Consider the following 26,087-nt stretch of genomic DNA (forward strand, 5'->3'; position numbering starts at 1 on the left):
GAGCGGGCGGCGCGGAGCGGAGCGGCGCGGCGCGGCGGGGATTCCGCCCTGCCCTCCCCTGCCCTGCCCTGCCCTGCCTTGCCCTGCCTGCACTGCCGCGCACCTCCGGCCGCCCCTGCCTCACCTTCCGCAGCTCCTTCTCGATCTCGCCGGCTTTAAGGACGATGGGGCCCCGCACTGCGTATTCCACCGCCTTCACTTGGGGGTTCATGGACTCCAGCGTCAGGATCTTCTCCCTGCTCGCCTTCTCGTTGATCTTCACCGCGGAGGCCTTGGCAGCGCTGCTCCAGCGCACCGTCCCCTCCCGCGCCGGCCGCGGGAGCCGTGGACACGGCGGCTGCCGCCCCGCCGCCAGCGAAGCCGCGCAGCGCAAAGCCATGTCTTTCCTTCCGCTTCGGCAGACCCCTGGCCCTTTGTAGCCCAGGCTTGCCGCAGTTTGCTTGGCAACCAAGACAAATCGATGCATGCTCTTTCAGGTAGTTCCCAAAGCAAGATTAAGGTTACTAGTGCTGAGGATCGGTGTATTTTGTAATCAGAACCGGGCGCTAGCAAGACGCACACGAGCAAGAGATGCAGTCAGAAGAAATGCCGAAGAGCTGGCACCGTTACACGTACACGCTCGATCCTCCCATGTCCAGATCCTGCAAACTTAATTGCAACGGATACAACTGATCTTGCAGTCATGCGATGCCACCAGAGGAGCAATAGAGCCCACCATTGCATCAGAATAGCGTGGCAGACCCCTCTCCCCAACAGAAGTGCCCGCGCTAGTGCTCCGGAAGAGTCCCGGGTAAAACCATCCTTCTTAAGCCCCCGCCAGCAGCCGCCCCCGCCAGCGCTTACCCCGGCCCCGAGGCGTGCTAAGGTGTGGATTGCACCAGCGAGACTGCCAGACGCGCTGCCTGGCGGGTTTTGTAGTTCCTGCAGCCTCGGCTGCGCCTGCCCACAGCATCAGGTGATGGGCAGGGAACTACGGCACCCACAGGCCTCCCCAACCCGGCCCGGCCCGGGGTCCCGCATTGTCTGCCGCCGCCTGCGGGCGGGGCGCGCTCCCGGTGCTGGAGATGCCGGGGAACCGGGGGGAGGGGGGCAAATCCAGGGGCGTTTCCTAAGGGAATGGCGAAGCCAAGTCTCCTCGGTGCAAGCCCCGGAGCGGGGCCGGGGGCGGCGGGGGCCGGAGCCCCAGCCCCGGCGGGCGGGGAGCGCGTCGCTGCCGGTCCCGCTGCGCGGGCGGTGGCGGGTTCCGCCGAGCCGCCGCCCGCCGCCGCCTGCCCGCGGCAGAGAGCGCTCCCTTTGTCTGGATTTGTTTTTCTGCTCTGCGGTTTGAGAAATGCCATATTGCCCCCGTTGATTCTCTGTCCGTTGGGCAAAAAAGCCTCCTGCTCTCATTTCCCAGCTTCGCGGCGGCGTTAGGAATGCAGCGTGAGGTTTAGCGTGCGGCGGTGGGGTCTGCGGACGGGTCACCTGTTGCTGGGCTGCTGGAGAGCGAGTCAGGGGTAGAGATCAGGCAGCAAGGCTGAACGCCAGCAGCCTCATCCCTCACGCTGTCACCCTGCCAGTGGAGCATTTTCTCCTGATCCTTCCCTCCTGCAGGAACAAGTCGGTCCTCTTTCACAGTTTCCTCATTGTTTCCAGATGATGAAAATGTTTTTATCTCTCGGGTTCAGTTCAGCTTTCATAGCAAATGGAGATCTGCCATGAAATACAACAGCAGCAGAATTCAGGGGAGAAAGAGGTAAATGCTCTCTCCTTCTTGCTGCCCCTGGGGAGGAGAAGGCCCATTTTACCCGTCCTGGGTGCCCAGAAGAGACTCCTTGTTTGTGGTCAGAGAGTGGAATAAGCGATCATTCACTCAGGAATATTCCTATGACCTAATGTTACCTCCCTGAGTAAAAGCCTGGGCTGTAAATCAGGCTTATTTGTGAATTGTTTTTGTAGAACCTTCTTTTTACTTTCTCAGCTGACTTAGAGAGAATATAGAAAACCAGCTTCCTATTTTAGGTACCTAAATTAGATGGTTTGAGACTTGGGTTCTGTTCTGTGTTTTTTGGTATCTTTCCTTGGTTAATGAAGAGAAAGCAAGCTCCTTTTGCTGTGTTTGATTTTATTTTGTCCCATACAATTATATCTTGAGTCTTTTTCCTGTCTTTACTATTTATTCTTTCTAACAAGCTTCTGCTTGCCATAGTGTTTAGTTTCATAAATAATTTGTTCCAGTCCTTATTCTGTTTCAAGTGCAATATTTTAGCTCTTGCTCTGTGCTAATCTAGAAATAATTGCTACTTGAGAATTTTAGTCAATTCATAGTTAACAAAACAACAGAAATGGGGTGGGTTTTGTGCTGAAGGGACCGTCTTGAGATGGTGCAGGCAACTCGTTTGTTTTACTCAGGAATTAAGTTTTGTGTATTTCCAGTCATTGTACTGATTGTACTGAAAGCTTTTTCTGGTTTACTGCTCAGCTTGTGAAGGCTGAGTGGAGTGTGTCTGGCCCTGCTTATCCTCCCTCCAAAATTCTGCTCACAAAATGACCCAGTAGAGCACTATATGTTACAAATCCAAGTTCCAAGAAGGACATTTTTGTTTATTTGCAGCTTCAATAACTGTTTGAAGACATTGCAGTCTGCTTATCCTTCAGACTGATTTTTCCCCCCATATTTTAAACCTTTTTAACTTTTGAAATGTCAAGTTTTGGAGCTTGTACATTTTGACACTTTTCCTTTAAAGTTGTAATCAGTCATGTATCTGGAAAGCTGAGTGCTACCTGAATCTGGCTTTCTGACTGATAATTAACAAGCAGTGTCATGGTGCTTTTTTTCCAGGTTCGATAAAATGTAGTTCAGAAGAAAAGATTTCAAGCTGTGGTAAGACTTGCCAAGGTCAAATTTACCACAAAAACAAAGCCAGAACTGATTTTGCAATAGGCTTTAATCAGATCACCTGAAATGTTCAACTTATTTTAAATTCTAATATTTACATCCAGTGTATACAAGTAGACTTCCCAGACATCTTGATTTGAGTGTGACTGTTGCAGGGTTCATTAGAAATCAGGGTTGAAGTCCTACCCAGCCTATTAAAAATCGAAGTCCAGTGGATTTGGAACCACTAATTTTGCTAGGAGAAGAACACAAATTAACCTTTGCTCTTGGTCCACACACTACTGTTCCACCCCCAATCTGCCCCCCAGAAACAGCTGGCGTAGCAGAAAGTTTCCAGCCAGCACTGCCACAGTATCTCTCATTGATCCCCCAGGAAGTAAAGGAACAGACTGCCTGACAGCTCCGTTTCTGCATCTAGCTGACTATCCAAGCAAGACCTCACACCTTGTTTGCAAATTACTGTGATGCTGCTTGTTAGTACATAACATAGCACGGCAGCACTGGAATAAGGCTAAGAATCTTAAAACACGTGTTGCACAAGCCAAAGCATATGTTTTCAGTAAAACATTTGAATGAATATATGCAAACTTGAAATTCAATAGTCTGATTAATTTTGTAAGTTAAGAAATGCACACGGGAAATAAATAAGATGGAAAAAAGCCTTTCCGTGTTCAATGTAACATGAAGTCTTGTTGTGTTATAGAAAAAGTATCTATTTCTTTAATTATGATAAATGTATCTCCAAATGTTATTTTAATACAGATATTTTCAGGAAAGGAAACAGTGTATGATGAACTTGCAATGTTGAGGCAAAGTTGTGCATATCTTCTTGCCTCTTGAAGTTAGCAGCAAAGCTGATGACTTCAGGAGAGTAAGCATTCCAGTCCAATGTCAGTGTGACTGTGTTTTTGTGCATGGCACTCTGACTGATTGTGGCTTGGTATATCTGCCTATAAAATGACAAAAAGAAGACTTACCTCATGAGCTGTGAAATTAGTTAAAGCATGTTTGTAAAATCTTGGGCAATGACCTATTAAGGATGAAGTATCTTTTTGTATTTACTTACGGAAGTCTTCCTTTCTCTCTCTCCACTGCCCCTGAGTTGAACTGCAGATAGCACGCATAATTACAGGCTCCTGCTATACCCTTCAGAGAAGACGTTAGCTTTTGCAAGTTGGCCTGTGGTGATCAATTGGCCTGATCAACAGGCCGTTTATGTATCCTATACAAATCATACGAACACAAGTTTCAGACAAGCCAGACAAAGAAGGTGGCAAGTGCTGCTTACCAAAGGCAGTTCTTTGACCCCCGTGTGGCATTCCATCTTTAGTCATAAAGACAGAGGCTGGTTTTCTTGCAGTCATAAGAAGCTAAAGTAATGAATATTATGTTGATAGTGAGGAGTTGGAGATACAGAACAACAGCAAATGCATAAATACGTAGAAAGGTGGATAGAGAGTTGGAGAAAAAACCTTGATAAACAGACTAACAGCTGCTGTCACATGTTTCCATTTTGACAGGCCTTCAGCAAGCTGCTTTGTCATGACTAGTTGCATAGTTTAAACCCCATGATTACAATAATGGCACATGGTAACTAGGCATTCGTTTTTCTTCTGCTTTTCATTTAAATAAAGGCACTGGATAGAAAACTACTCTTAATAGCTTAAAATGGCAAAGTATTGTTAATTATATTTAAATAATAAAGTCCTATTTAAATGGATTCTGAGGACACTAAGTAAATGGAAACCACATTACAAAAACTATGGTTTTTTGTGCATAAAGAGCAAACCCTTCCTGTATTCTGTGTTGTACAAGTGTGGAGGATGATTGTTTCCTGTGGAATACTGCTGATGGTAACAGTTCAGAATATAATGAGCATCTTCAGAGAAATGACTGTTCCTACTGTTCTTCAAACTGAACATAAACCTTTAAAATCTGGTCCAAAGCTCAATGCAGTCAGTGGAAAAAGTGCCAGTTCAGTGACTTCATATCTTAATGTTTCCCAGCTCTCATTCTCTCACAGTAAGCAAAAAATAAAAGCCCAACCCCCTACCCAAAAAACAACCCCAAAAAGAAACATGTAAAATAGTCTATTGAATTCTTTTCATAAGAATTAATTGAAAAGGTGCTCTATGAAAATGATGTAATTTTATTTTGCAAAGTATTTTTTATACACACTACATTTAAAATAAAACTGCTCAGAAGGTTTTTGGTGAAAAGCAATGATTTTGTTGAAACCGAACTGTTCTGAACAACATCTGGATTTTAATAAAGTTTCCCATGAAAAAGGCGTGATATGTGAGAATAAAATGTTGGAAGCCTTTTATATGGAATGGTAGCTGCTACTGGCATTAAATAATTTAAATTATGAATATTTTAATAAAAGCTTCTTTTAAAAATCTTATCTGAAGTTGAGTTGCTTCACAAAGCAAATAAATCTTTTTTAAAAAAACACTGTTGACCTGGGCCATAAGACTCATTTTGTAGGTTATGCTTCAGCTCAATTAGAGAGGGATCTTCCCACCAAATTTTTACCCCTAGAGGGTTTCAGCAACATATAATTCATTGTTATAAGATATATGGACAAGGTCACTGTATTGGACACATTTGCTTTAAGAATCAAGTAAAATCAAGCAGTTGAATGGAAAAGGTAAAGGATTTTTTTTTCCATTACTAATATAGCAACTTACTGAAATGCAGGAGGTAGAAATTAAAATGTTTCTTTCTGATTACAAAAGGAAGCACAGTAAAGTTCTAGAAAAGATATGACTTCTTAAAAAAATATAAAATGTTGTTTACTGAAGTGGGCTTCACTTTGATTAGACTTTGTCACTGCAGATTTTGGTGGACAAACGATGATGATGTTCAGTTGCAGAGGTGGGAAAGTGCTGCAGTGACTGTAAAGCAAGAGTGGGCCTTGATTACCTGGGAAGCTTGGTGACGCAGTAACGCTTTGAGCTGGCTCATAACTATGTCATAGTTGTCTGAAACAGCTAGCAGTTACATTGTGTTGGTAGAAGCTGGCATACTTACTTACACTGGTGGCATGGTCTTTTTTTTCAGGCAAGCTCTAATGTGCAAAACCTAAACTGGAGACAGGAAGTCAATCTGAATGTGGGCTTCCGGAAAACAAAAGACGTCAATGCATAACAACATTTTGAAGAACAAAATGCTTTGTAATTGGGAAACACTCAATATTTAGCTGTACGTGGAGAACAAAGCCAACATTTGTACCACTTAAATGTTGTTCTTGCCCAAGTTCAGAGTAATGGGATCTCAAAGGACTTTTTAGGCACAACTTTGATTTCTTATGAAAGGATTCAGAGGTTACTCAGATTACAGCTACCCTGAAATCTACTGAGGAGAAGCATAGTAACAGTATCAAGTATTGCACACTGTTGTGATTACCGAAATTGCCAAAACCAGAATCATAGAAAATAGGATTAAAGCTTGTCTGTATAATGATTTTTGTATAGTACTTTTCTCTTACCATTTGTATACTGTAACATTACAACTTCAATTCATTCATGGTAACATTGCAAATATTATAATCTAGCTGTTCTTATTATTTATAATTTTGATACATTCTGTTCTTGGTATGAATACCCATGTATTTTTGATATAACTTAATAATTCCCTAGACAGTACTTTATCTGTGGAAAGAATGAAAATCTCACTGAATATGGCTGACTAATTAGGAAGTCATTACTTAATCAGGAGGCATGTTATAACCTTTCTGACGCAACGTTGCACAGAATTTTAGGAATTTAATTTTTCAATTTGCTGCATGTTGTCAGCTCTTCAGCAAGTCTGAGGTGGTCGGCCCTCACAGGAGAGCTCACATGGAACTCTACTGCAGGAGAGCAGAATGCTTCCAAATTGTCTGTAGCAGTGAGCAGAAATAAAACTTAGGAAGTGCTTCTCTCTCCAAATCTGATGTGGATTAGGTATGTGAATTGTACCTACTTTGGGATTTTTTTCTTGTAAAGTTATAGTTGCACACTAAAATACTGTAGTGTGCAGGAAGCCGGTGTGGCAGGCATATACGCTGCATTCCAGTGAAGGGGGGAAAGAACCATAAGATCTCCGACCATTCAGATCAGCTGGACTCTGTTGTGACAACAGCAAAGAAAAGAAGCCATCAGGAACAGACACTTAAAAAGTCATGTGTGGCTTTTTGTAAAATAGAGAAATGGCATAACTTTCTTATTTTCTATTTTAAATGAGTGTAAAGCACATTTTAAATGAGGCTTGGTCTTGCAAGGTGCCAGTCATTATTGACTCTCTAAGAGAGGAGGTACCTGTACCCTTAAAAAGGTATTTGTTATTTTTTTCTCAGTGCTGGATTAAACCTCTGAAATGATGCAAAAGAAATAATCTTGGACTTTCAGAACTCAAAACTAATGTGTTAATAGATTAGAATAACAAGAAAAATATATGTTTGGTAAATCTTAATAATTGGTTGTTTAGCTGTGAATACTATCTTGTTTGCATTCAATAAGGAAAATACTTTTGTTTGTGTTAGAATAGTTGAACAGCTGTCACTGACTAGTTCATTTGCTGTATAAAGAAAGGCAGGGTATTGTAATAGATCTCTGTTAGTTCTCTGGTCTGTTCATTAACTTTACTAGATACTGTTACTATACACAGCAGAGCCCCCTGCTGTTATAAAGACCTTCTGAAACACTGAAAGAACCTTTCTATGTTTTGCTATGTCTGAACCTTCTCAGTTAAGACAAAAAAAATCCAAAAGTAGTCTCAAGGTCCTGGTTGCACGGAGTTGGTCTTGATTCAGGAATGAAATCTGGATGTCCTGCCTACATAGAACACATTTGTGCTTTTGGCAACAGTCACAGTTTATATAAAAAATAAACCTGTCTTGTCTTTGTGTATCTCTAGAGAAAGACCTCTGCTGGTAATGGATTGCTATAGGTTGAAAACAATATGCAGAGCGAGAAAGGAAAGCTCACCCTCTGAGACTTAAATACTAAGAAGAAAAGGAAAAGGGCAAATCAGCCAATTCAGTAACTCTGTACTCACGCAGAAACCACAACACACACTTGGGGGAGCCCAAGATGCTCACAAGTACAGAAGAGTGTGTTCTCATGCCCTGCGTGGGAACTGGGCTCAAGGTAGAGACTCAAGGAAGAGGAATGATAGAAAAAAATCAGTAAGTTGTACTATCACAGCAAAGGATATTGCAAATGATAAGATGTTTGGTTCTTTATTCATCATACAATATTGGTAGTAAGGATGGAGAGGGCTGGCATGACAAACTGGGAATCTGAAGGATACTTTCTAGGCAATAAATGTAATTTATCTCTCGGAAATTCAGGTGCTGCTAAGATAGCAGAGGTCTAGTGCTTTTCCTGTTGCTTTGCTCCTGGTAGTGGTATGGCAGTAGCACACTGCCGTGTGACACCACTGACTATGGTCTTCAGGAAGAGAAATTTGTGTATGAGACTGCAGTAAGGATGGTTTTATAGTTGAGGCATTGGGCATAGAATCAGGAAAACTAGATCAAACAAAACTGTATACCTGTATATCTTACATTTATCTATAAGAGACGAAGTTAATATTTACATATGCTCATTGTAAATTACAGCATCTAGATACCCACAGCATCTAGAAACCACTCAGAGTATATTTGTGGAGAGATGATAATCAGAGTTCAGTGATGTTCCCCCACTATAAATATTCAGGATTTTAAACACTTCTAATTATATTTTGACCATATGTACTTTATATTATAAGGTTTTTTTTGTTTGCCTACAATTCATATATCCATTCCAGCATTGCTTTAATTTCATGATAGTGTGCATGAAGCAAGCATTGCACTTAAAGTCTAACTACTATGTGTTCCAGTGGTGGAAATCTTAGTTGTAGAATAGTTTAATAAGCATCTACCCTCTTTTGCTTTATGTGAGTCATTTAGAATGAAAATGTTGAGGTTATTTTATTGTCTTTACTTTTTACTCCAGCAAAAATATAAAGATATCTAGAGCAATTACCTCCATCAGCATTTGTTTTCTCACCTGAAATCAAAATCCTCTGTGTTGCAATAATGTGAAAGCTTCCACTGCAGCCAGTTGTGACATGTAGGGCTTCCAGTGGAAAACAGGTAGAAAAACCATTTACCAAACAGATCCTTCTGGTCATTTAAATCCCACAACAGTTTTACATTAAATTGATTAATTTGAGAAGAGTGCAAAACCACAACAAAGAAACGGTACAGCTGGGGTATTACCAGAATAGATTTTTCAGTGTCTTTAATTAACTTGCATATATTAGAGAATACACAAAGTTATAAATATTTATATGAAAGACTTGTGAAATCGAGAACAGTGAGAAATACAATGAGAAAGACAGTATTTTGTACTAACGTGGATCATAACCTTCTTCATTTAGGGGCTGTCTTCATGGAGTCTCTGTCCATTACAAGGTATGCCCCTCTCTGCTAGGATGCTTTGAGATGGCTTCTCCCGCTGTAGGGTGACTGCTAAAGAAAGGGTGGGAAGGTGTTCTCCTGGGCCAGGTAGGAAAAGTGGAGCCTAAACAGATTAGAAGTGATTAAAACCCTTGCATTCCCCCAGTTTGCATGTGAAAAATAGCATAGTCCAGAGTCCTGTTGTTCTGTTTTATCCAGGAGTTCTCATCGGAGATCTGCCCTGATAATCACAGAGGTAAGTTGTCAACAAGAGAAGACAGTAAATGACTGGGAGTGATTGTACTTGGGGCCAGGACTGCAGCCTCCCACTTCGAATGGTAAATGTGAGACATCTGCAATTACACATCTGCAAATGTGAGACAGGAGGTCAAGGTTAGTATGAAGTAAAAGAGATTTGGTTTTAAAATTCAGAAAAGGAAAATTTTATCCTAAGGTTGTCACCTGTGGACTTTGTCATATGAGAAGATAAACCATCAAAATTACTAAGAGGAACCACATTTCAAATGATTAAGGTGAGGATGTACCTCTTTACTGTTAAGTTTATTATATCCCATGACTTCCCTCAGTTATCTCCTAAATGTTCAGATCTTCCTCAGAATAGATATATGTAATTTGTTATTCTGTGTGGCCTTTCAGAAGATGTTTCAGTTTTTACAGTCTACATTTAAGGTATGCACAGCAATCACATCACTTAGAAATCTGTAATAAAAATATATTGCTTATCTAGAGCATGCGTGGTCTTTTATGAATCTGGAACTCCATTTTCAAGTTTCACAGAATGTGTAATAAATTAGCCTCAACAATTAAGCTGAATAAATCAAGCACTACTGAGACTCTAGACAAGCTCACTTGGCAACTGGGATACTGCGAGCTGTCTGATCTGTAGGGAAGGTCAGCAAGCCACAGGAAGATAAGACCACTGGGCCTTCAGCTGTAGGGAGAATTTTAGTCTGTGAGAAACTATGACAATGCTAGTCTTTTTCTGCCTGAAGGAAGAAGTATCTTTTTAATTTGCGTGGCAGGGAAAAATTATTTGGGCTTTCCTGGCAGATGAGTAAATACTGTCTCTAGATTCCTGTCCACCAAGAACTGACCAAATGCATCAAAGTAACTCAGTAATGAACTAGTAGAGGGAATTAACATTTAAATAGCTGTAAAAGGCACTTTAAAAAAAGCTTCCTCCAAACTGCTTTTAGGGCAATTTCCCTGAAAGAGAAGTACAGACAAAAGGCTTATTAAAACTGCCTCTCCTCCAATGTTTTTTTCTCAATACTTAGGTGCAGCAAACTGAGTTCAAGACTCAACTACAGACTTAAAATAAAAATTCTGTTATATTGGGCCCTGAGCCAGCCTCACAGATGCACTCGTTGCTACCCATGTGAAAGCATTACAGTTCTTTAATATTTGTTGGCAGCTGTACTTCAGGCTATTTTAAACCCTAATCTTCAAAAAGAATTTTCTGTTGAGGCGTTGCTGCACTTTTCTCCTGTAGACGTTTTGTAGTACAAAAAAACCCCATCCAAACTCCTGTTAATAGCAGTATTGTCATTCTAAGTCCAGAGGTAAATGACTCAGATATAAACATTTTGTAGGAATACAAAACTTATACATGCTGATGCAAAGTTTCAGTCTAAGAGCTATGTCTTGAAGGAATTTTGGAGTTGAAATGAGTATTTCCAGCTGCCTTATTTCTTTAAAAATGTATTTTACAAGAAACATGAAAGTGCAGTTAGTTTACATTATGCTATTAATATTTTTAGGTGGGACAATGACAGGAAAATGAACATTAATGTAAAACCATCGAATTTGCAAGCATAACAACTTGGAGAGGCATGACTGAATACCTAACTGCTGAACCACCAGGCTCCCAAAGATAAAGGAACAGCAGGGGATGCCCCTCCTCGACTTCAGTCTTTTCCTGAATTGAGCTGAACACCAGAAAAATGGTATTTAACACTTCCTGACTGCTGGACGCTTCAGCGTAACTTCATCCTGCCGGTGCTGCCTACGGGGCACAGGTAGCTGGGAGGGCGACAGCGGAGCTGCGGATTAAAACGTAAGACCGCGGAAACACGAAAACCAAGCAGCAGCCAGCTGTTGTGGAGCATCGCCCAGCTTCCAGCCACGCCGAAGACACCCGAGGGGGGCGATCGCGCCGGAGCCTCGGCCGCGCTCGGAGGTGACGGCGAGAGGTCAGGCTCGGGGCGGGCACCGCAGCTCCGCGCCGCCCCGCCGGCGGCTCTCTCCGGCTTCCCCTCGGCCCCGTGCCCTGGCACCTCCGCCCCGGGACGCCGGGAGCCCTTACCGGCCCGCGACGGCCCGGCCGCTGCGCGGCGCCCAGCCCCCCGCCCCCCCCCCGCGCGCGGCCCCGGCGGCGCGAGGCGCGCGGCCAATCCGGCGGCGGAGCCGGCTCCTGGCGCGCGCGCCCCGCCCCAGCCCTGCCGTCGCCGCGGTGGGCAGGGCCTCTCCGGCGGCGCCGGCGCCGGCGCGGGGGCGCGGCTGCTTTGTCGGAGGCCGCGCCGGGGGCGGGCCCGCGGAGGCTGTGCAGGCTCCTGCCGGCCGCGCGCCCCCGGCCGGCGCCGCGCCCCTGCCCTCTCCTCCCGCCCTCCCCGGCCGCCGCGGGGCGGGGCGGCGCGGCCGGCGCTCCGGCGACAGCGGCAGCAGCGAGCATGTCCTCGAGCAGGGCCAAGAAAGTGAAAATGGCCACCAAGTCCTGCCCGGAGTGCGACCAGCAGGTGAGGCGCCTGCCGGCCCCGCTCCCCTCGAGGGCCGGCCCCGCCGGGGAAGGGGGGGGTTCGTGGCCGCGGGGTTAAAGCGGCGCTCCCCTGAGCGGGGGGAGCGATGGTCCCGCTGCCTCGGCCCATCCCGCGGTAGGGCGCGGAGCCCGCCCCGCCAGCCGGCGGCCCGCGATCGGGGCCGGTCGGCCCTGGCAGGCCGGCGGGGTGCCCCGCTCCGGGGGCGGAGGGGCTCGCCGGCCACCTCAGCGAGCACAGGTGCCTGCTGCTGCTGGGGCTCTGGCTCAAGGGAGGGATGGGAGCCGTGGGCGGACCTGCGGGAGGTGGGCTTCAGCCCCCGTCGGCGGCGCGTGGCTGTCGGTGGGGTCCGAGCCCTCGGCTGCCGTCGGCGGCGGGGCTGCGGGACCCGCTCCCTCGGCGCAGCTCTGGTGTTCACCGCCCTGGGGCACCGTCCCTCGCTGGCAGCACCTCGGGGACGAGCGCCGCTGCCGAATCCGCTTCGGCTCGTCCCTGCGCGGCACGGTAGGTGCGCGCTGTCCCGCACTGACCTTTCGCCGGGCCGGGCGGAGTTCGGCGGCCGCTCGCCGCCGCCTTGCACCGCCCGGGGCGTCGGGCTGTGTGCGTGCCCGGCCGCGGCGCCGCTCCCCGCGGTAGCACACACAGCCTCGCTTCCTGTTTTCTCTCCTCCGTGCGTCGGTTGTGGTTGCTTCTTGATACCCGCCGCTGCAGATCATGCGTTTGCAATAGCGCTGCGAGAAGCTGTCGGCTGAGCTGTTTGCTTTTGAGGGAGGAGGGGGAAAAAATTGAACTGTCTCCGTGCCGCTGCGAGGCAATGTTTATATGAAGTAAATGATTGTTGCCTTTGCAGTCTCTGCTTGGAATGTGGATTAAATATCGTGTTCCTCTTGCAGGGTAGTGTAATAGTTATATTCTGCTGAAGCGACGTTCAGAATTGTTTGTTTATGCGCTAGTATTGTTTAGTAACTATGTCATTTATTAAAAATATAATGAACTGAGTAATTTATACAATGCAGTTTGTCCTTTGGATGACTAATGTGCCTAAAGCTAGTCGGGAGAGCGTTCGGTTGTGTTGTTTTCTCGAGGAGTAATTTAGAAACAGCAGAATTGAGACCTTCGCTGCAATTTCTATCGCGTAGTCCAAATGTATACGTGAACTGCTGTTTATGTCTCACTGCAGTTTTGTTATGTGTACAAAATGGAGTTACTTACACTTAAACATTAACAACAGCTGATTTCAACTGTTACTGTATCACGAGCTTGTCTTCATTTACGCTTTTTACTGGTAATGATGTTACTATTAAAAATAGGCCAGTTTGTTACAGCAGCGCTCCTCTGCTGGAACAATAGCACAGCACTGCAGAAGGCTGCTGTGGGGCTCAGGGTAGGGGGAGAGGCTTGTACATGTAATCATGGGAAACACGTTTCTATTATTTGATCCTGAATCTTGACTGGTATACGCTCTTTTAGCTATACTTAAAAAAAAATCCCATGCCATTTTTCTTGACTTCTTAAAATCTTTATAACTAGTATTATTTGTTCTGACTTGCATAGTTTTTATAGTGTTTCTACTCATCCTGGAACAGTTTGGAATGTTAAGATTGGGGGGGGGGGGGGCATCCTTTCATGTTTTAAGCAATAGATGAACCACTGCAAATGCTCACATCTTAAGCACGTCACTGAAGTACTATTTCTGAGAAAAAATTGTGTGCCAAGTTCTGGTTATTCAGGTGGTGAAAGAAGAAATTAAAATGAGTGAGAAGTTGGATATGAGTGTGATAGTGGGGTGGTTTTTTTTGGTTTTGGTTGGTTTTTTTTTTTTAAATAAATGTAGTGAATGTCAAACCACTGACAATAGGAAGAGCAAGTAAGCAAACACTATAGGCTTTTTAAGCTGATGCTGAAACTTTCACTTTGTTCTGCGCTTTAAAACTAAAACACATGATACGCATATGTCAATGTAGATTGTCTGTTAGCAACTTTTCTGCGGCTAACATGGAATTAATGTGCATATGAGTCCTGTCCCGGCACAAGCATTGCTCATAGGACCTTGTTTTCCAGTGCCAAGTGTTTGAGAGAGTACAAGAAACTAAAACCTACAGCAGAAGTCAGTCCTTTGCAGAGTGTGGGGAAGCTCTTGTGTGACTCTTAAGTGGTTGTGTCCTGTACTAGTGTTTCTTAAATTATTCCATAAACAAGGGCTTTGCATTTGTTTCTCATTTCTTCACTAGAAGTGGCACGCATGGAAATATTTAGACAGCCACAAATATTGGAGCGCAGTATTGAGTAACACTTCTTAGGCTTTTAAACTTTTTCTGTTGTAATTTAGATGACACATAATTGCCATTTAGACTTTTTTATAATAAAAAAGAAGAAGGTTTTTGATGATATTTTCACAACCAAAGCATGGCCCCATTAAACTAGGGAACCTGAAGTACTTGAAGTCAGTCAGAAGAAGTAATGATCACTTCTTAATTTGGCTTCAGGTAAACTTTCTTGTATGAGAAATTAAATTTCTTTTTGGTTAGGAAAATGTTAAACAGAGTAAAATAGTGTTTGTAGGACTATGTTGCCATAATAATTATGTTACAGGATGTTATCAGTGTAGGTCTTCAAAGGATAACTGATATCTTTCAGTGAATAAGCCCCTGCCCACCTAATCCCCCCTCCAAATGACACACACACCTATATGCCAAACCTGCAACATGAGAACAATATTGTTCTGTTAAACACAGTTAAGTTCATTGAAAAATATTGGGTCTGCTCCAATCCCCTTGGGTGGTTTTCCCCACATTTTTTTTCAGGCTGAGCCTGAAAACGTAATTATCGGAGAGGCCCAGGTGTTCAAAAATTGGCTTAAATGGAAATCCTATATAACCTTGACAATACAGACAAACTATCTGCTAGATGGTGTTTTTTAGTACTCTTATACTGACTTATGAACAAGGAGATAAGCGTGCGCTCAAGTCTGCTAAATTCTGAGCTTTAAGGTTCAATAAACCTTGATTGGAATTGTTTTTATTATGTCAGTGTCACCATAAAGGGAATTAAAAAGTGTCTAGTTATATAAAACCTGTATTAAAAGCCTATCTGTAAGCTGTTCATAGGGTGAAGTACAGGAGTTAAGATGTGCTACAGAAAGCAAAATAATTTGTCTGAGTAGCAGTTAAGTTCTCCTTTACAAATTAATGTACTAATTTGGCAGGTTTTGTCCTAGCCAGGAGAACATTGGAATTTGGTTCTTCTGCGTGTCCGGTAAAATTGAGCAGGCAGTCATGGTTCTGTACTCCTGTTTGTTTCAGTGGACGTTGGCAGACTTGTAGAGACCTGTCTTAAAGAATTACATTTGAGAAATTACCTCCTACTTTTTTTCCTCACTGTCGTGCTTCAACATGACTTGACTTTAATGTGTGTTAATCTCTTCCAGATCTCTGTTTAAACTTGCTTTGGTTTGTGTTTTCAGTCTTAAACGTAATCAAAGCAATATGGTGTATTCCTTACTACTTTAAACGGTCTAAAAAGATCTTGGCTTTAAGTGAAGGTAATGAAGTTTGTAATTTATCAGCATCACTTTTTTTAATTGCTCAGAGTAAGATTTTTGTCATTTTTCATGTAAGTATGGCATTTCCAGATTTTCTCATCTTGTTTTAAATTGTCTTATGCTGGGGGAATGTACTGCTCCTGGCTGCTTAGCGGATCAGGAGAAGCACTATAGTCTCTCAAACTCTTCAGCCTACAGTCAGCTTTTGACTAGCTGTGGTAGGTTATTTGCATTTTGAATTAACTAGGTCCTTCTGTAACCACCCGGCCTTGTCTACAACGGTGTTGGTAGAGTGGTACAAATGCATCTGTTTTGCTTCGGGCTCTATTTTGCCTCCTGTTTAAAGCTGCTCCTGCTCTCTAAAGGAGTTGCTTTCAAATGCATCTGAAAGTGAATGTATTCAGAATGTAGTGACAGTTTTAAGTCATACTTTTTCTTTTCTTTTTTTTTTTTAAAGTAAATGAAGGAAGCAAAACTGGGAATGTCTGACCGATTTGACTGGGGATATTTGAGAGCTCTGAAGAGAAATTATGTTTCTATTCCAATTCACCCTTGCTTTAGTGCTCTCCACTTTCCCTCACCCCCTTCCTGACAGTCTGTGGAAAAGGGTTTGTAGTACAAAGCGGTCACAACAGCTGTACATTTCAAGCTTGATTTCTAACAACTGCATAAAGAAAAGGCTTGGTGGGTGATTCACAGGAGAACACATTTTTACTATGTTTAAATACAATTGTGTAATAGTACAGGCCATAGTTTGCAGTACAGACTGAATTTGAAGAGATATCTCTGAGGACAAAATGCGAGTTACTAAGTTTTTTCTTTCATCGGACAGGAATTTTGTCATAACTTGAAATGATCTGAAATATTTGTGTTTTGTTTTCCCAGGTTCCTGTTGCATGTAAATCATGTCCCTGTGGATACATATTTATTAGTCGAAAACTCTTGCATGCTAAACGTGCAGAGAGATCACCACCCATCACAGGTAATGCTTACAGAGGTAGGAAGAAGGGGACAACAGTTCTTTCCCTTTATTTCTTGGAGGCAAAGGATAGAGTATTTTGCTTCTCTGTGTAGATGGACTGTTGTCAGTTCACTTTCCCTTGAATTTGTGCATGGTAGACTTCTAATATGTTAATTTTTCTTGAATTTTGGGGGGGGGGGGAATCTTCTGGTGTTTTCAGTCTTGCTTCCTTTGTACTTGTGATGTTGGCCTTTATTCTGTGTATATTCTAGCTGCTCATATTGGTCACTATGCAAAATAACTCCTTACAGAAAGCTTTCTGTTAATCCTGTTTTGAAGCTAAATGTCTAGAGGTGCCAAAGGGATCAGATTTCAGAGTACGTGCTGATTGAAGCTGGGTTTTCTGAAAGTAAAAATTCTCTTTTTTTGGAAGAATTTATGCTGAGTTGTACTTACTCATGAACACTTGAATGGCACATTGTATAAAATTGGTTGTATGTTTAATCTAAAACCAGGTGAGTCTTGCATTCTCTGCAGGGTTAAATTAAAAAATAGTGTATTTTTTGTGTCTAACTGGTGTATCTTTTGTTGTTGATGGGCACAGTAAGAAGTGGTTGAATACGCATTCTGGCATGATTAGCATTCTCCTTGTGTTCATGTTTATCACTTCCTCCAGTCCTGGTAGGAATTAGTCAGAACAAGCACCTGTCAGGGAAGATGTTTTTTTAAAAACAAAAAAAGTATCTGATTTATAATGTCTACTTTTTAAAAATTATCTACCAGGCCTACAAAATGGAAACTAAGTATTTGATATTTTGTATCACTATTTTGAAGGATACTTGTAGTTTACCACCTTGTAGGAATTATATGACCTTATGCTAGATAACTGAACTTCCAAGGTGGAGGAGGTTAAGCAATGTCTGTGGTGCTGTTTGGAAGTGTTGGTCAATTTTCTTTCCCCCTCCCTGATTGTTTTGTTTGAAAGTTGATAATGTAATTGCCAAATGAAGCTGAAAGCCATAATCTGGTAGAGCAGAGCTCTTGTATTTCAGCGTTGTACATAGGAAATGCACCAGGGGAGGAAGAACCCCATGCACGAATATATGCTGGGGGCCGCCCTGCTGGAAAGCAGCTTTGCAGGAAAGGACCTGGGGTCCTGGTGAACAGCAGGTTGAACATGAGCCAGCAATGTGCTCTTGTGGCAGAGGCAGCTAACAGTATTCTGGGCTGCGTTAGGCAAGGTACTGCCAGCAGATTGAGGGGATCCTTCCCCTCTACTGAGCGCTGGTGAGGCCACAGCTTGAGTACTGTGTCCAGTTCTGGGCTCCCCAGTTCAAGAGAGACGTGGACGTCCTGGAGAGAGTCCAGTGAAGGGCCGTGAAGATGATGAAGGAACTGGAGCATCTCTCTCCTCTGAGGAAAGTCTGAGAGAGCTGGGACTGTTCAGCCTGGAGAAGAGAAGGCTCAGGGGAATCTTATCAATGTATATAAATACCTGAAGGAAGGGTGTAAAGAAGATGGAGCCTGGCTCTTTTCAGTGGTGCCCAATGACAGGACAAGAGGCAATGGGCACAAACTGAAACACCGGAGGTTCCCTCTGAACAGCAGGAAACATGATTTTACTGTGAGGGTGACCAAGCACTGGCACAGGTTGCCCAGAGAGGTTGTATGGTCTCCAACCTCTTTGAGATACTCAAAAGCCATCTGGACGTGTTCCTGGGCAACTGGCTCTAGGTGGCCCTGCTTGAGCAGGGGGGTTGGACAGGTTGGTCTCCAGAGGTCCCTTGCTACCTCAAACTTTTTGCTACCTCAAACTTTGATACAGCTTTTGTGTCGACATAAGTGACGAGTTACTGTGCTGTCCAGTTTGTACCCTGTGTCTATACAAGATTAATGGGACAACTGCAGCAAAAGGAAACCAGTTCCCCAGGAAGATATAGTGGGAGACTGTGTATGTCTGTATTGTGCTCATAAGGTAACTGCAACTTATTTTAGAAAACATTGTTCCAATATTTTCAACAATATAGCTACTGCAGAATGGTGCTGCAGCCTTGCAAATGTGCAACTAGTCTGTGTTGAATAATGTGCTGTGGTGACTGTACTGTTTTCAGTACCCAAGTTTGTTAATCCATACTTAACTTACAGGTGAAACTCATGTAAATACTCTTTTTTTTACTCTGGTGTGTAGGAAAACAATACACCTGTTCAGCATTAAGTATTATTTGTCCTTGTCATAGGCTAGATTTGGTGGGACATGTATGCTATGTAATGTGGCATTTACTGACACCATTGTTGACTCAGCATCTTGATTTGTGTGAGCAGCGGGAATGATTTCATTGTTAGTGTCAAAAGACGATGAATTACTTTGCTGTTTGCCTGTATTATAAACTGTTCAGTTTTTTGGCTACTGGAAACATGCAATGAGCTGTCTTGATGGCTGTGATCTGTACAGTTTTTTTCCATCTTATTATGGGAAACTATGAACTTTTTGTATACTAGCAAATGTCTCGTTGCAAAATGCATTTGAAGTAGTTAAGGCCTTCATCCTTGTAATCAAGAAGTGAAGTGTCATTCTGGATCTGACACCTTAATTTCTGCATGGATACTGTGCAGATCTAATTGTTCTGTGAAGGTACAGACATCTAACCACTTTTGCTAAGAGATTTAAAGAAAAAAGGTGATTGGGTGGGATAAGCAATAAGAGTAAATTAAGAACAAAGAGGAAAACAACCCTAGATCATACCATCTCTATTCATTTGCACAGAAAACAAGAGTGAGGCCAAAAGGAGACGGACAGAGAGAGTTAAGCGAGAGAAGATAAATTCTGCAGTAAATAAAGACTTAGAAAACCGAAAAAGGTCCAGGTCTAACAGCCATTCAGATCATAGCAGACGAGGAAGAGGAAGACCTAAGAGTGCCTCAGCGAAAAAGCACGAGGAAGAAAGAGGTATGAGAACTGGAGAAATATGTTAATTGAGTTTTCTTTTTGTATGAAGACTTTTTTATCAATAAACCTCTATACCATTCAAACAGTTTAAGTAATGACTAGTTCAGCCAATACCCGATATCTTAATATTGGGAAGGGACTGTTTCACATCTGTAGAGACCTCTAGTTTTATGTTTCAGTGTCTGATTGGAACTAACTACAAAGAACTAAGTCTGTATTTTTAGCCACCAGATCAAGTTTCAACATGTAGGTTGAAAGCCATTGGACTGTAGTGCTTAGTAGGTTTTTTGGATTGGTTTTGGTTTTTTTTTTTTTTGAGGTACCACTGCTCTATATCACAAGGACAAAAAAATATAATTATGCCTGTTAATCAGAGAGTCATTAGTAAAAAGTTCCTTGAAACCTTTTGGAGAGCATCTTGAGTTCCTACTATGACCTGAATTTTGGTCCCATGTTTCTACAGAATAATATTCTACAGGAAAGAATGTCTCCTTGCTTATCAAGGTTCCTTGGTGACCTGCTGTTCTTAATCTTTATTCAATAAAGAGACTGTTACATGCACTAGAGTAATTTTGGAGCCCGTCAAGTATGTGACTGTCACTTAGGATTCCTTTTTTTTTTTAAAGAGCCTATTGACACTGCATTTGCTATGTGGTTTTGGAGATACCAATTTTAGGCCTGAATAATTAATCCAAAACTTAGCATAGACTTAAAAAGGCTGGAAGGCAGATAGGAGGGGAAGAACAAGACTTCATATAAATATTCAGAAGATCTTGTTCTTAAAACTACTGAAACCATCAAGCATACCTTGTGGCATAAATCAGAAATGCAATTGTTTTTTTTCCCCTGCCACCTTATTTGGTAACAAAAATGGGTGTTAATCCGTGTTGCAAAGTGAGTTCCTTTAACTTCTGACTTTTCAAAACCGATTTTGTTGTCTCTGCTGTTTAATGTAAATCTGTTCGTTCTTAAAGTTTCTTTCCTATAAAAACAAAGTATAAATTGGGATTTTGTTGTTGTTGTTTTAGTGCTTTGGCTGTGGAAAGAGGAGATAGAATTTTATTTCTGTATGGTTTCTGGATGGCAATTGCATTGCTATAATAGCAATACACTTACATCTAATCTCTTCACTGTTGCATATGGCTTATTGATGTATGTAGCTTCACAGACTACAGAGCTTCCCCATTTGTTATTTGTCTGAGATAGACTTTGTCTAGCACCTATAGGACCATTTCTAGGCATTTTACTGCCAGTCTAGTTCACACACAGCTTTGGTTTGAAAATTCCTGCAAGCTTGTTGAGTTGCCCTATAAAAGTAAATCTTCTTTCCTGTCCCCTGAAAAAGAGGAAAGCAATCTAAGCAGTCAAAAGAAAATATCCATTCTCTTAATGTTTTGTAGTCTCTGAAAATAAAGAATTTGAAAGCATGAGGGATATTTAGAGAACATGCTTTCCTATCTGAAACTAGGCTGAATGTTTTTAACCTCTTGCTGCGTACTCCGAAGTGTGACAATATGCCAGTGCTCTGAGGTAGAAAACTAGAAATACAGATGTAGCGCATAAGAGTGTGTGTGGTGTGTTGTTTTCTGGTGTTCGGTGTTGTGTTTTTTATAAAGTTGAATCTCACTTGAGAAGATTGCCTTCATCTTCTTGTCCTGTCCTACCATCCCCTTTACTTGGTACTGTGACTACTGCTACTATTTCTTCCTCAACCTCTTCTGCAGAGCTGGTACAGAGCTTGGGTTCACACCCATTTGTAATTATCTTTGCTCCTCATTGGTACAGCACACCTTATCGGTTAGGAATAAGTGGGCTTAGGATATTTTCTTCAACTTACTTCTGGTTATGTCAGACTGTAATGTGTGTAGACTACTGTGGTGATTATTGGGCAGATTTAAAAAAAAAATGGACAAAAAGTTGATCTATATGGCTGTCACAGCTATAAAAATAAATTCAGCAGAGAACCCATCATTTTGTAAGTAGTTACTATAAAACAAGTTAATATTGACTTCTCCCTTTTCAAGTGACTTAGAAAATTGGCCTAACTACTATGTGTGGAGTAATTAGTGGGGAATTTTAGAAATATTCTTTCTTTACCAAACTTGCTGCTTTATAGTGTTGTTTGCATAAAAGCATGTTAAGCAACTTTAATTCTTCTACTCCAATTAGGGTGATTTTTGTGTGACTCATTGCTAGTCATTGTATCAGTCTGCATAGTGTTGAAAGTCAGCTCTGGAGTACAAGATATTAGCTTAGTGTTAGACTTTTTAAGTATATTATTTCCTTGTCTATTGTATATTTCTAGGATATTTTGGGTACGCATTACTTGCCACTAGAGATTGTGCTATTGTTCTTTCCCCCAAAAGACTTGAAAAGAGGCCACTGCTTGCAAAGCTGTTAAATATTTGGTGCCTCTTAGGCTTCTGCAATGCCTAATGTATTGTAGACAAAAAACAGGAGGACAGAGAACACCTGAATTATAACAGCATGCAAGAGCAGATAATCTGTCCATTTGAAGACCACCCAACTGTGAAAATTTTCTTCCTAAAGACACCCATGACATTTGTACCTTTGCTTCCTTGCTTGTGTCGTGCTCTTTTCATACATAGCATGCTTGTTCCCAGTTATGTCTGTGCTTTTGACTAGTTCTTTTGTATCCTTCGTGACTGGTTCAGATTAGAGCAAAGAGCTGCAGGATTCAACAGCAATTAAGAAGAACAGGAGAAGCAAAAGGGCTTTTTAAAATAAACTATTTTTTTCCTGCAGATTTAGGAAGAAGGAATGGAGGGGGAGGAAAGAGGAAGCTGAAATAGATTGGGTCCCAGCACTCTGCCATATCCCCTCAGAGAATATTCCTATCACGTGTTTGAGCCATGTGATGACCCTGGAAAATAGGAACTTCTCACTGCAGGCTTGGCTTGTCAAAATTGTCACTTAATTTCTTTGTCAGAAATTCTACAATATATTTTGAAAATAGAAACTTCATAATAATCCGATTCTGATTTTTGTTGTGGTGGTATGTTTTTTATTTTACTGTGTGGGACTGTGATACACAGCTAGACAGGTTCCCAGGCTGCCTTGTTATCTAGGTAGCAACCTTGATTATATTAAAAGAAACAAAAAACCCCTCATATGCTGGAGGAAGTCGTATTGGTTATTCTGCTCCTGAAAGAAGTTACCATCAAGTGAGACTCAATACGAGTGGCCTGGAGTCTTACTAAAACATACTTGATACTTAACAAGGGGTGAATCTTTATAAAGATATACACATGTCAGTATCTTGATAAAACTTAAACCAAATTAAATTTCTTGACCCAAGTTTTCCTTTTCCAGTGATTTCCAACTGTATTACTCATTTGCTTGCCCAATGTGCACATTTGAAGTAGTTTGCTATCTTGGATAGTGAATCTCAGAACTTTGGATTTTGAATCCATACAAAATGTGTGAGGGGGGAGAGTCCATATTTGATTCATACATAGATCACAATTTTAAGGGCTGTGGGTCTAGTGGGTTGCAGGAGATCTGGGGATGTGAGAGACATGCTACAGAAAGACTGAATATTTTCACCTAAATAGCCTCCTAGTTGTGTATCAAAAGACTTGGTATTTTTACTGTCTTACAAAAATGGTATTGTGATTCTGTAAGACAGTCTTTTGCTAATAATAGAGAAGTGAGTCAAAACTACTTTCAGATAAGACTGTGAAGCGGAAAGTTTTAATAGTGTCTGTAGGATACCATGGTTTCTATGAGTAGCATATGATAAAATGTGAGGCAGGTGCAAGCTGATGAGTACTGATGAGAATTGGAATTGTCTTAAGAATGCATAAAGCTTGCAAACCTGCGTTAATCCCTGATACTGTTTGATATCAATATTTCAATTCTTTAAAGCTGAAGTCTCTCAGAACGAGCCAGTACTTTGGGAGGACAGGGGGAAGGGAAACTTGAGAGAGGTTTTTTTCCTAAGAAGTCTACAATCTGTTAACAGTAACCGGCAGGGGGGAGGGGGGAAGTATTTTTAATTTTGCTGGGTGCTGACGCATATTCAGATGGTGGCTGGATTTGTTTGGATCAGGAAGTATGAAAAAAGGGGACGGGTTTAGATATGAAAATAGAAAAGGTTAATGTGGAATAACCAGTGTGTGTAGCATCTGTGCTCAGAACAACTCCCAGCATTGTTAATTTGTAAATGGTGGGAGGAAGTGGAGCAACCCAGACTGCGCATACATATAGAAACTGATTTGTCTTAAACTACAGGGTAGGACTTGCAGTGAAACTCAGTTTCTCAGCTTTCATTTCAAACTCAGTATACTAGAGAATACCGTCTTGCGTAGCCAGGGAACAAGCAGAAATCATTTACATTCCAAATATTAAACATGCTTTGATTTGTTTTACTTTGCTATGGCAAGTTTCTTGTTTTTAGACTAAAAACTGATGCATCTTTATATGTCCAGGCTCTTCACTAAGCAATTTTACTTGCAGGGAAAGGTGAGCTTATGTGTGATTTAAGTTGTCTAGAAGTCTTTAAGTAGAGGGTTTTGTTGCTGTCTGTCTCTATCAGTATTAAATCAGAACACAATGGTAAAGGATTTTTCAGTTTCTCCCACTTAGTTGTTTAACACAAGCACTTGACTTCACAGGGAAGGTAGTCTGTTGGAATGCTGTCCGTAGCTGTAACACAGACAATCAGGTGTGAAGCCACATCTAAAAATGTTGTTATGAATGTGGACCCATTGAAGGAATAACCATGTTGAGTAGGTGGAGATAGGAGATGCTGGGATCTTTTTTCCACGTGGTGCTTTCCATTATTTTCCAATGCTGCTTTGTCTTTCACCTGCCCATTGCTGATTTAGGTATCTTGGTGGAGCAGTCTGCCAGAGTGTGCTGTGGTCAAAAAAAGTGTGCACGTGTGTGTCTGTGTTAATGAGACAGAGGGGTCTGTCAGGTGAGCGTTGTGTTGCGATTGTAAATTAGTCCAGGCTACCATGGAACTTGGATTAGAAATGGAGTTCCACAGCTAGACACCAACCTTAAAGCTCTATACGTATTCCTCTCTTCTCTGTGTCTACAAGCTTGGTCTTCTGCTGACAAAGCTGGGTTTTGTTGTTGTTTTTTTTTTTTTCTTAATGAGTTGTGTCAGCTACCTGTGGCTAGCTAAACTGGGATATAAATAGTCATGATCTGGAGTACGTGTAAGTAAGTATTTATGTAAGTACTATTCTATTAGTTTTGTCATATGCTACTTATATGTAACTTATGTAACTTACATATGTAAGTTATGCTACTTACATGTAACTTATGTAACTTACATATGTACATATGTAACTTAGTGTACTTGAGCACTGCAGTATGGAAACTTCTTAATGGCTTGCTGTTGTGTATCTGTAGCCTTGAAAGAAGCCAACATCAGCAGAGGGAATTCAGAGGCTTTCCCTTGCTCACTGAGGTGTTAGCATTGTTCTATATCTAGGATAAGATTGAAAGTTTGTGGTACAAAAAGTCCAGAAATGTTCACGGTGACAAATTGGAAACCTGACTTCTGCCTATGTATCTGCTCTTTTGGTCTTGGACACTATAATTAAACTCTTGGGTTTCTGTTACTTAGATGTAAAATAGGGGGACAAATGTTGTATTTAATAAGGATATGGTGTAATATCTTTGTTTCCTAGGATGGGAGGTATTTATTTAAAAGAAAAAAAAAAACAAATGCAAAACTGGAGGAACACTTGAATACTCTTTTGTGTCAGGAATCAATTTAATGTTAGTGACTCATTCTGTCTTTGTCATTAAAGAACAGAAATTCAGTCATGCTTTTGGATGACTAATTCTGTGACTTTTCTAGCACCTTCTTGTGCCTCCATTCCTTCCTCCTCTCTCTCAATCCCTCCCTGCATAGGAGTTGATTGTCTAACTTCTTTTCAATTCCAGTACTCCATTCCACATAATTTATTAACTACTGTGTAACTTGCATTAACTTTGGATAATGGAAAAATCTTCTAATAGTGACTTTTTTTTCTTCTACAGAGAAACAAGAAAAAGAAGTTGACATGTATGCTAACCTTTCAGATGAAAAGGCCTTCGTATTTTCAGTGGCCTTGGCGGAAATAAACAGAAAAATTATCAATCAAAGACTTATTCTGTAACTTGTAAGCACAATCTGATGCATTTATATGCAGAATGGCTAGCATATTTCCAAGGTGTCGTGGACTCTCGGAAAGTGTGTTGTCTGCACCGACAAGGACCATAGTATTTCCTGTTAAAATTCTGCTGCTGTTCTTGGAAATCGAATTCTGTCTCTACAAGTCAGAAAGAAAGTGTTCACAAGATTGTGCTTTGAAAAATCAGAAAGCAGATATGTTTTACGCCTTGAAGACAAACGTTAGACAAATGCACAGAGAGACTGCACCCATTCCAGAGCACTTCTTTAAAATTTGCTGCCAGAAATGCAATATTTTAAATATTTTCAGAAATAAATGATTTTCCTTTAAAATTATATATTTCAGATTTTTCAGCTATATTGCAGTTTACGTATGTACAGTTCACATAACTTTTTAATAAATTG

At 41.8% G+C, this 26,087-nt stretch overlaps 2 protein-coding genes and 1 long non-coding RNA gene across 3 annotated transcripts in view; 1 reads left to right on the forward strand and 2 right to left on the reverse strand.

Moving 5' to 3' along the window:
- GPT2 (glutamic--pyruvic transaminase 2) overlaps positions 1 to 1,101 on the reverse strand; it is a 31,455-nt gene extending 30,354 nt beyond the window's left edge. Inside the window, exon 1 of the mRNA XM_075510686.1 lies at positions 125 to 1,101. Within this exon, the coding sequence (XP_075366801.1) occupies positions 125 to 466 (342 nt within the window). The 5' untranslated portion in view covers positions 467 to 1,101. The remainder of the gene's footprint in view (positions 1 to 124) is intronic.
- Positions 1,102 to 3,921: 2,820 nt separating this feature from the next.
- LOC142413949 (uncharacterized) lies at positions 3,922 to 7,245 on the reverse strand. Its single transcript, XR_012776939.1, has 4 exons — positions 6,890 to 7,245; positions 5,912 to 5,962; positions 5,678 to 5,775; positions 3,922 to 4,248 (listed from the first exon to the last, which is right to left on the reverse strand). It is a non-coding gene; the product is annotated as an uncharacterized LOC142413949 (long non-coding RNA).
- Positions 7,246 to 11,864: 4,619 nt separating this feature from the next.
- C8H16orf87 (chromosome 8 C16orf87 homolog) lies at positions 11,865 to 26,056 on the forward strand. Its single transcript, XM_075510701.1, has 4 exons — positions 11,865 to 12,061; positions 16,506 to 16,602; positions 19,346 to 19,528; positions 25,550 to 26,056. The coding sequence occupies exons 1-4, from the start codon at positions 11,996 to 11,998 to the stop codon at positions 25,666 to 25,668; spliced, it is 465 nt and encodes a 154-aa protein (XP_075366816.1). The 5' UTR covers positions 11,865 to 11,995; the 3' UTR covers positions 25,669 to 26,056.
- Positions 26,057 to 26,087: the final 31 nt, after the last annotated feature.

Source organism: Mycteria americana, chromosome 8 (genome assembly GCF_035582795.1).
Source record: "Mycteria americana isolate JAX WOST 10 ecotype Jacksonville Zoo and Gardens chromosome 8, USCA_MyAme_1.0, whole genome shotgun sequence".
In the NCBI taxonomy this organism is placed as follows: domain Eukaryota; kingdom Metazoa; phylum Chordata; class Aves; order Ciconiiformes; family Ciconiidae; genus Mycteria; species Mycteria americana.